Source organism: Pantherophis guttatus, chromosome 4, assembly GCF_059756535.1.
Source record: "Pantherophis guttatus breed Tessera chromosome 4, ASM5975653v1, whole genome shotgun sequence".
Classification (NCBI taxonomy): Eukaryota; Metazoa; Chordata; class Lepidosauria; order Squamata; family Colubridae; genus Pantherophis; species Pantherophis guttatus.
In genome coordinates this window covers 102,585,516-102,596,090 of record NC_142066.1, presented here as the reverse complement: position 1 = coordinate 102,596,090, position 10,575 = coordinate 102,585,516, and the positions used below count along the sequence as shown (strand labels likewise).

The 10,575-nt window shown below is 36.7% G+C and overlaps 1 protein-coding gene across 3 annotated transcripts in view; it reads right to left on the bottom strand.

The window, feature by feature from the left end:
- Window positions 1-946: 946 nt before the first annotated feature.
- Window positions 947-10,575, bottom strand: part of EAF1 (ELL associated factor 1) — a 23,250-nt gene continuing 13,621 nt past the window's right edge. For all 3 annotated transcript variants that reach the window (XM_060683724.2, XM_087894222.1, XM_060683725.2), the window contains 4 exons: window positions 9,358-9,494; window positions 8,228-8,394; window positions 5,902-6,120; window positions 947-3,690 (listed from right to left, as the gene is read on the bottom strand). In XM_060683724.2, coding sequence (XP_060539707.1) covers window positions 3,644-3,690; window positions 5,902-6,120; window positions 8,228-8,394; window positions 9,358-9,494 — 570 coding nt within the window. In that variant the 3' untranslated portion in view covers window positions 947-3,643. The remainder of the gene's footprint in view (window positions 3,691-5,901; window positions 6,121-8,227; window positions 8,395-9,357; window positions 9,495-10,575) is intronic.

Here is a 10,575-nt window from a genome sequence, read left to right as displayed (position 1 = left end):
CAGCGGAGTCGGACACCGATGAGGCTGAGGAAAAACATGGTCCAGTCCTGGAGGCTGGGGAAGGCCCGGATGAGGGCTCTGTGTCAGAGGCAGAGATGGCCCAGGGCCATCGGGGAGTGATGTGCGACTTCAGAGCCTCCAGAGGCTGACAGTAGAGAGGCAGAGGAACAGGAAGAGCCTGTTCCTAGTGCATGTATGAGAAGAGCTGCCAGAAGGCAGGAGCAGCTAAAACAGAGAGGACGACTCAAGAGTAGGGCCAAGAGAGTATTGGCCCCTCCCATAAGACTTAAAAGACCAGCAACAGCTCTTGGCCCCTTTGCCGGAAAACAACTGTTGAGAGAATTGCTTCTTGTTTGGCTGTTGCCAAATAATTGTCCTGAATTGTTGTCAAGAAAAGCCTTTGGCAGTTTGCCTAATTATCCCAAGGTCAGAGATAAACTAAAGACTGGTGTTTTAAGGACTTTGCTTTCATTTCATTTAGAATATGCTGGGAATGAGTTAATTCTCAGCTGTTTTAATAAAATGTTTGTTTTTTGGAACTGTTTTACATTTAATATCAACTACGTGGGCCTGGGTCACAACAGGTTGCCCCCAGTTTGGACTGATTCGCAAGAACTGCTAGTAAAACTGGCAGGAGGCTCCGCCCACTGACCTGGATGTCATCAGGAAGTTTCTGCACATGCGGTCCCATTGCGAACTGGTAGTAAAGTTAAGTAGAACCCACTCCTGCTACAAACCTGTAACAATTCTTACGTTTCTGAGTCAGGACTACATGTATATCCAAGATTGTGCATTCATGCATAAATAATACTGAATAACAATTCTTCACTATGTATAAAGTATTCAAGCCAGTACTGTATAATTGTATTGTATAAAACAGTATAAAGGATACTAATTTCTAACAGGTCAGATGAGTTCTAATAAGAGAGAAACCTCTGTTACAGTGTTTGTGCTGAAGCTTATTTTTTTTTAATTTAAATACATTTTTAAAAGAAAAACTACAAAATGTTACAAATGATATAATCTAAATTACAGAAATATAAACAAATATAGATTGATGATACAAGTACATCTGAGGCAAAATTGCATCAAAAAATAATGTATTATACTTCTTATATTTCATTCCTATTTTTATTCCTTTAATACTTGAACAGTTGCACTTCAGTTGTCTCAATAGTCCTGCTTTTTTGGCCATATGAATCAGAAGAATTCCCTTTAGGAATCAAAACAACATCTTCTGTGCAAATGTTATGGACCGTGAATAGTTTGGAAGCCCTCTCCCACTGTTGGAATATTCTGTTCCTTCAGATTACTATTTGCATGCCTCTATAAAATAATTGAAATTCCATGATAAAGTTCATTTTTAAAAAGGCCCTAATTAAGCTGACTTTGGAAGAAGCACATATAAGACTGCAGCCTTGCAGCCATATTAATATTTATATATTTATTAACCAGAACAATTTATCTTGCTTTAGTCAAAATTATATAAGTACGACATCATCTTGCAATGCTACAGAAAAAAAATGAATCCTCTTTCTGAGATTTCATTGAAACTTAATTTTTACAGCCTTTTTTTTTTTTTAATTTGATTTATATGCCACCCTTCTCCGGAGACTTAGGGCGGCTTACAATGCGCTAAGCAATAGCCTTCATTCTTTTGTATATTTATACAAAGTCAGCTTATTGCCCCCACAACTGGGTCCTCAATTTACCTACCTTAGTAAGGATGGAAGGCTGAGTCAACCTTGAGCCTTGGCGAGATTCGAACCTGCAGTAATTGCAGGCATCTGGTCTTAACCAGCTTAATAACAGGGTGCCTTAGACCACTGTACTACCAAGGCTCTTACCAAGCCTTAATGGAATACAATGTGTCAATCAAAACAAAAATGAACAAACATCCCCCTCATTCTGAATTTGGGCAGTGATGAAAGGCTCATAGACCTGACGGTAAGTTTAAAGTGTATTGTTCTCCTTCCCCCTCAAAAAAATTATCTTACTTCCCAGAATGTACAACACTGCTCATCTCCCTCTATTTATTTGTTAGCTCTAGACAAGCAGTCTACCAAAAATTCATTTAAATTGAATTTAAACTTCACCACTAAAATATTATTTATTGAAAATATCAGTTGAGTCAACTGATATTCTCAAGAAATAATTTTTAGTAGTGAAAGAAGTTTTCTGCATTAAGTTTTTAAAATTTCAAATTATTGTATAAATGGATTAGCTGGTATGTAGTACAAAGCATGTATGAAGTTTAAAATAATTCATTAGGAAACAATGTGAAGGGTTGTCTCTTCTTATAACCAAAGTAGCTTGACAGATGAGACTGATCAGTGTCTGAAACAAAAAACTTGTGTGTCATGGCTAACAATTGTTCTACGATCAATATGAAACAGTATTTCTGTTATCTCATCTGAAGTTTCAGACCTTATCATGCTATATGCATTAAATATTAGTAAACAAGAAAATCTTACAATTATTTCTATATTGTAATGTTAATTTAATTGTGCTTGGGAGTATGGAGCACTAAACAATACTGACTTCTTCAATACTTAAACAGCAGATATATATGCACAATCTGAAATACTCGCATAAGTAATAAGATGGAATTTATATATTTTTTTATTTGCGCACAAATGGCCATTTGTGCGCAAATGACCATATAAATTTCCTGCAAAAATAAAAAAAGTCCTAGTAAATCCTTACAGCTAAATTCACAATTCATTTTTGAGAAATTCTGTTAATCAGCCTGCTCTTACATACTTTTGCCAAGTGTTTATAGTGTAAAATATTATCAAGGCAGCCTGAAAAAAATAGCAGAGAGAGATTTTTTTTTTTCTAGATAATTAAACTTTCCTTGTCACAAGGGAATTTTTATTCCCCATAAATATTCACTTTTGTAATTTTGTGCCCCTGCCTTAAACTTATGAAATCTAGGTAGTATCATTCTTATTCTGATATCTCATTGAATATCAAATTACCATATTTTTCAAACTAGAAGATGCTCCGGACTATAAGACGCAGATTAGCTTTAGAGGAAAACAAGAAAAAAAAATCTGTCTGCTCACTGCATTCCGTTCGCCGCCAATTGGTGGCGAACAGCCCAGTGCTGGCAATAGGCAGTGGAGGCGATCCCCGCCGCCTAGAACAGATGATCAGCATCGCATCAACCCCCCTCCCTGCCATAATATTCATTCTATAAGACACACAGACATTTTCACCCACTTTTTTTTTGAGGGGGGGGAATGTTTTATAGTCCGAAAATACGGTGTATATATTGTTTTTTAAAATGGTTGACATCTATCTTACCAATAACTTTTGTTTTAAATTTTCAAGGGACTCAAGCAAAGAATCTTATTAGAATACATGGTGTAGGACATGTTTGAAGATAGATTTCAGTTTTAGATTAAAATTATTCACACCTACTGAAAAAAAGCTAGATTATACTATAACAGGTTTAATTTAAACATAGAATAAACAGAGGACAGTTCTATCCAAGAACGTTTGTTGTTCCCTTCAGGTCACATAATGTTAACAATTCTATTTATATAGATGGGTTCCAGTAAATCAGTTACCACTTTTGTATTACTCTTCATTAAATCTGCATTTTTATTTGACAGGAAACCAAAGCAGCAAATATAATTTAATCATCGCTGTCACTCCCAGATTCACTCAACTGCAAGTCATTTCCTGTTGTTAAAAAAAGAGAATTATTTTAATTTCCAATTAAATTCTACATTAATGAATTATGAAATGTTAGCTATCAGAGACACCAAGAGCAAAAATAGGCAGCAATTTTATAAGGCCATTAAAGAGTTTACTCCAAGTGGATTTAGTTTTTGGTATTCTATTATTTCTCTGTTCCTAGTGTTCTTTGGCATGATTCGTGAGAAGCCCAAATGTTGCAATGATTACTGTGCAAATCACAAACTCATAACTTTAAGAGTTTAGGGTTTTTTATTTGCTCCATCACAGACTTGATCCAATAATGGGACTTTGAACAAATATGAACTGAAAAAACTGTATGCACTGCTAGCATCAATTTCTTTAGACTAGATCTGAATCAGTCAAACCAACAACAACTGCTCTAAGTTATGAGGCCATGCTGAATAATGCAAGTCAGTACTATCTATAGAAAGATTGTGACATAAATATTAACTGAAGTGTATAAATGAAGTATGTCTTGGAAAAGGAAAATAGATGTTTCCAACAGAAGAGAATACATTTAGCTTAGGGTTGAACTGTGGAGTCCTTGGTGCTCTCTGAGTTTGTTTGCTTGCGCATATAACAGCCACTATGATGGACAGACAAAAAGACCAGCAGAATATGTGCATGAACACCAACTGGTAGTTAGAAGACACTCATTAATTTCACAACATGTGGACAGACTCAAGCATAGCTTCAAATGAGAAACTGTGATCATCCTATCTCTAGAGAATTCCTGGAAGTTTAGCATTCCGACAAATCAGCCATTAAAGATATATACAGAGAATCACATTCACAAATCATTCAAGAGAGATGGTAAAAAACCTAAGGAGGAAATAAAAAGACCAGAACACATCCTCTCCAGCAGCCTATACCCAGAAAAGCAGGGATTAATACCAATCAATCAAGCATAAAGCAAAGGAACCCATGATCTTATGACAAAAAACCTCGATGGCAGTGGTTAAAATGAAGTATTGTAGGCAAACTCTGCCCACAGCCTGGAGTTTGAGCCTGATAGGGCTCAAGACTGACTCAGCCTTCCATCCTTCTAAGGTTGGTAAAATGAGGAACCAGATTGTTGGAGGCAATATGGAAATCTAACCACTTCCTGCACTTCTATATTATAAACTATCTAGAGAGTGCTGTAAAGTACAACTGAATGTTAGACAAGTTTACGTGTTATTGCTATTGCTATTACTTAGCCAAATAATGACACATCTGCAAACAAACAACCAATTTAGAGAGCTGCAAGGACTCAACAGAAAATAAATGTGTTTGTGAGTAACGTGCACAAATGTCATTTGTTATCTGCAGTCTCATATCCACAAATAATTATAAAAACTAAGCCTACAAATATTTTTGTATCTGCAAAAAGATGCAAATGTTACACATGGCAAAAAAAGCAGATAAGCTTTTGTGGATGTATAAAATGTATTTTTGAAAGATTATATCATCTAAGCAAGATGTCTATACTTGTTCTTCCCTCTCACTTAGTTACAACTTGATTGTGAGGTCTAAGTAGCTTCTTTGTGACTTTTATCTCCTTTCAAATTACTTTCCTGGCTGATGATGGGAGCTGCTCGTCTTATACCATATGGCTTATGCTGGCTTCTCCACTTCCTGCAGTTGTTTCAGGATCTCTATAGACAACCTCTTGAATGTGCCACTGGATGCTCATCTTCTCCACATATAATTTATGAATAACTGAATTCCATGTTGTGTGTGGGCAGCATTATCATCTAGCAGCCTGACAGAAATTAATGCAAGCAAGTTGTAGGCAGCATCACTATTTTATGGGGCTTCTGAATGCTAGTGCTGCTTGCAGACTGTTCCCACACTAAGTCACTTGAAAGAGGCTAGTTGCCCAAAGGGAACACATGGAGCCCTCCTGATTGAGCTGATCTAATGAGATGCATTTCAATTGGACGTGAAAGACGAGCGAGTAGAGATCATTACACAGACAACAACTACGGGAGGTCAACCACAGATTCTTGTACATTATTCCCAATTCCCATAAATGAAAAATCTTGTTATTTCAATGTTGTTATCCTCCAGAAATGAGGACAACTTGTACTTAGAGCAGCTTTCCTGAGCATAATGCCCTCATGAAATCTTGGTCTATACTTCTCATAATTTCCAGGTTGCATTTATGTTGTATGACTTATGTTATATGATACTTAGTGAAAATAAACTTACTGAGAGTATTCATGAGTTGATTGTTGCCTTGTGCCCTGCCAGTACCATTGGCAACTACATTCTTGGTATTACACTGCTGAGAAGGAGAAGGATGTGCAGCTTCACCTCCATCACTGCTGGAAGTTTCATCACCGCTCCCAGAGGAACTCTCGGATTCAGATGAACTGCTGCCACTACTGCTACTCATCTGCTCAATAATTTCAACCTCAGCTCTTAGCTCTAGAGTAAAAATAGGAGGATCATTTTAAATGTTTATTTATTCATTAAAAATACAGTCTGAGTTTTCTTAAGAGATTCAAGGTCAGATAGATAGCACTTATCCCTGCAATTCTAATTCTCTGTATGGCTGATTTTGCCCTAGAACTGAGATTATACAGTGGGGCAAAAAAGTATTTAATCAGCCACCAATTGTGCAAGTTCTCCCATATGAATGATTAACCTATTAAACTGGGGATAAAAAAACTAATATGAAAAGTTGTTATTCTAAAAATCTTCATCTACTTGCATATTAAAGTTATACCAGCAAGAATTAGTCTTTATGTAGAAAACTATGATTTAAATCAAGCCTTACTGACTAGTGATTTAAATCGTGATTTAAATCAGTTTGATTTAAATCAAATCCATCCTGCTCCACTCATTACTTGTATTAATGGCACCTGTTTGAACTTGTTATCAGTATAAAAGACACCTGTCCACAACCTCAAACAGTCACACTCCAAACTCCACTATGGTGAAGACCAAAGAGCTGTCGAAGGACACCAGAAACAAAATTGTAGACCTGCACCAGGTTGGGAGGACTGAATCTGCAATAGGCAAGCAGCTTGGTGTGAAGAAATCAACTGTGGGAGCAATAATTAGAAAATGGAAGACATACAAAACCACTGATAATCTCCCTCGATCTGGGGCTCCATGCAAGATCTCACCCCATGGGGTCAAAATGATCACAAGAATGGTGAGCAAAAATCCCAGAATCACATGGGGGGATCTAGTGAATGATCTGCAGAGAGCTGGGACCAACGTAACAAAGGCTACCATCAGTAACACACTATGCCAACTGTGGGACTCGGATCCTGCAGTGCCAGACGTGTCCCCTTGCTTACGCCAGTATATGTCCGGGCCCATCTGAAGTTTGCTAGAGAGCATTTGGATGATCCAGAAGAGGATTGGAAGAACGTCATATGGTCAGATGAAACCAAAGTAGAACTGTTTGGTAGAAACACAACTCGTCGTGTTTGGAGGAGAGAGAATGCTGAGTTGCATCTAAAGAACACCATACTTACTGTGAAGCATGGGGGTGCAACATCATGCTTTGGGGCTGTTTCTCTGCAAAGGGACCAGGACGACTGATCCGTGTACAGGAAAGAATGAATGGGGCCATGTATCGTGAGATTTGGAGTGCAAACCTCCTTCCATCAGCAAGGGCATTGAAGATGAAACGTGGCTGGGTCTTTCAGCATGACAATGATCCCAAACACACCGCCCGGGCAACGAAGGAGTGGCTTCGTAAGAAGCATTTCAAGGTCCTGGAGTGGCCTAGCCAATCTCCAGATTTCAACCCCATAGAAAACCTTTGGAGGGAGTTGAAAATCCGTGTTGCCCAGCGACAGCCCCAAAACATCAGTGCTCTAGAGGAGATCTGCATGGAGGAATGGGCCAACATACCAGCAACAGTGTGTGCCAACCTTGTGAAGACTTACAGAAAACGTTTGATCTCTGTCATTGCCAATAAAGGATATATAATAACAAAGTATTGAGATGAACTTTTGATATTGACGAAATACTTATTTTCCACCATAATTTGCAAATAAATTCTTTCCAAATCAGACAATGTGATTGTCTGGATTTGTTTTCTCATTTTGTCTCTCATAGTTGAGGTCTACCTATGATGTCAATTACAGGCCTCTCTCATCTTTTAAGTAGCTGACTTTGTATAAATATACAAAAGTATGAAGGCTATTGCTTAACGTATAGTAAGCCGCCCTGAGTCTCTGGAGAAGGGCCGCATATAAATTAAAGCAAAAAAAAAAAAAAAAAGTGGGAGAACTTGCACAATTGGTGGCTGACTAAATACTTTTTTGCCCCAGTGTAACTATAATGCCCCATTGGCTCTTAATTATTTAGACTATCCCAGATAGTCCATGGTTTTAAGAAATGTTTCAACTAATACAAATGTTTCAACTAATATAATTGTGAGGTGGCTGGCTGGTAAAGGTTATAAACTGTGCTGCCATTGCTAAAATATACTGAAGAAAACTTACAAGGGGGTGGGGAGTAATAGACTTTCTTCCCATCTCAGGCAGTAGATAGGCTATAATAAATGTTCTACCTCTTTTAATATCATCCAATTGAGGCTCTGGTGAAGGATTGTCTTTCAGTGGTGAAGTTTTAGGTCCAGCTGCAGGCTTTGTTGGAGCTCTGAACTGGGTAGAAGATTGTGCAGCTCGAGCAGATTGCTGTTCTATCCGTGCTTGGATTTTACTGCTGCCTTCAGCTCTGAAACAGATAACACGTATAATATGTAATTGCTTTCCATAATTTATCATAACCTTAATGTATTTTGAACCACATTATTTAATTATTTTAAGAAAAAGAAAGCTTTACTACTGCTGTCATATTGGAAATAAGTCCAATATAATCTTGGATCCTCCCTTTCAGACAAGGAAACTTTATATCTAATGTATCTAAGAAGGTTGCCTCTGCCCAACTCCTGCATCTTCCAAAATTATTAATTTTGTTGGCTATTCTGCCAGTTATAATTACAATATTACTAGTGGTGAATTTATGTGTAGACATAAATTCTGTAAGAGTAATTGGGTCCCCTCTACAAATGTCTGTTCTCTTACATTGTTTCTCCTTTGTAGCTATACAGAGGAGTTTTTCCAATTCTAATCCTTCTTGGTCACTGAGGGAATTAAGGAATTAGAATTGATACAGTCTTTGAGACATGGGCAGCTTAGAAATATGAAATATAAACAAACAAATAAAATCTAATTTCTACTCTCTCATTTTCTCTAATCTTACTAAATCTTAAATCAGAATTGTGTAAATAAATAATACTAATGTACCATTTATGGAACTGTTAAATTCCTGTTTTTTCAACTGGAGAAGGAAAATTAAGTACCAACTAAACTTTCCCAAGAATTAATTTTTAAAAATTGAAAACATCACCTAGGTCATCCTTTTGAAAACTTTACTAACGATTGATAAGATCAGTGATGATTAAAGTTTTAATATGGAGAGAAAGCATATTAGATATACTTGAAATAGTCATTTCACCTAAGAGTGGAGATTATAGACTATGTATTAGATTCGTTTGCTTCTCATCATTTCAATATTTAATGTTTATTATTTTATATAGTCAAGATAAAAGCAGAAGATAGAAGAACAGTTTACTTCAGAAGGAATTATACTTTGTGCTGATCGATATTGGTCTCCCATGTTTGTGCCTTGTGTTACCTTGTCTTTTTGACTTGAATGCTGCTGCTTAGCTTTTCCAGCACATATTCCCCAGTATCATGGTTGATAATAAGTACACAGTCTTTTTGGTAAGGCCTTTTGTTTCCTTTGAATACAGTCATTGGAGGTGTAGAACCCTGATGTTCAAGAAAAGTAAATAATATATTTAAATATAAACAAGTAATAATATGCAGGTCAAGAAAATCAGATATACTGTAATAGCATAATCAAAATCTAAAATCCAGCTCAGAAGATTATGCTTTAATCAGGTATTTTCTTAATATTTTGTTCTATGATAGTCATTACTATATTTTTATATGCAAGAAAGAAATCATATTAACTTTGGCAAAATTACAAAATAGCAAGTATAGAACTTGCTATTTATAAAAATGACTTATTCATTTGCTAATTTTTCAAAAAAACAATTGTCTACATACTGTGTCTGCTACAAGGAAGAAATATCTGAAATTAGAATGACAATGCTCATAAACCAGTAGAGAAATGTTTGTTGATTTTGCTACAACAGACTAATATGGCTAACTTTGTGACTATAAACACTTCATATTAAACATTCTTCTCTATGCAGATAGGCAATGCAACAAAATATTTTATAGTTTATATTCTATAGTTCAAAATATTATATAGTTCAGAATATAGTTTATAAAGAAATCAAACAGAATGTTTAGTTATGCTTCAATATCTCAAAACAAATATATAAGGGGTGTCAAACTCAAGGCCCACAGGGTGCTTAAATCTGGCCCACGGAGCCAGCTATTTCCAGCTCGCAGTGCCTCTGGCAGCCAAGATAGGGCGTTGGGGGGACACCCGCGCCTCCCACACCCCATTTTGATCGGCAGGGTGTTGCAGGAGGCCATCCAGGTTGAAAACAGGGCATGGGGGGAATGTGGCCCCCCCACGCTCTGTTTTGGTCAGCATGGTGCTGCAGGAGGCGTCCGTCCTGTCTCCCTCCCTTTGGCCAGCTGCGGAGAACTACAATGCTGATCTGGCCCTTGAAGAAATCCAGTTTGAAATCCCTGAAATATATCATCAATATTATTTATAGCCAATACCAGAAATAAAATTTATAGAACTTAATATAATTCTAGAGAATTCAGAAATATTATTTTATGAATCCTTCAATGCACATTAGAATTCATACATAGCCAAAATAATATTAGGCAATGAAAACAGTAATCCAATGTTTTAAATATCTATATA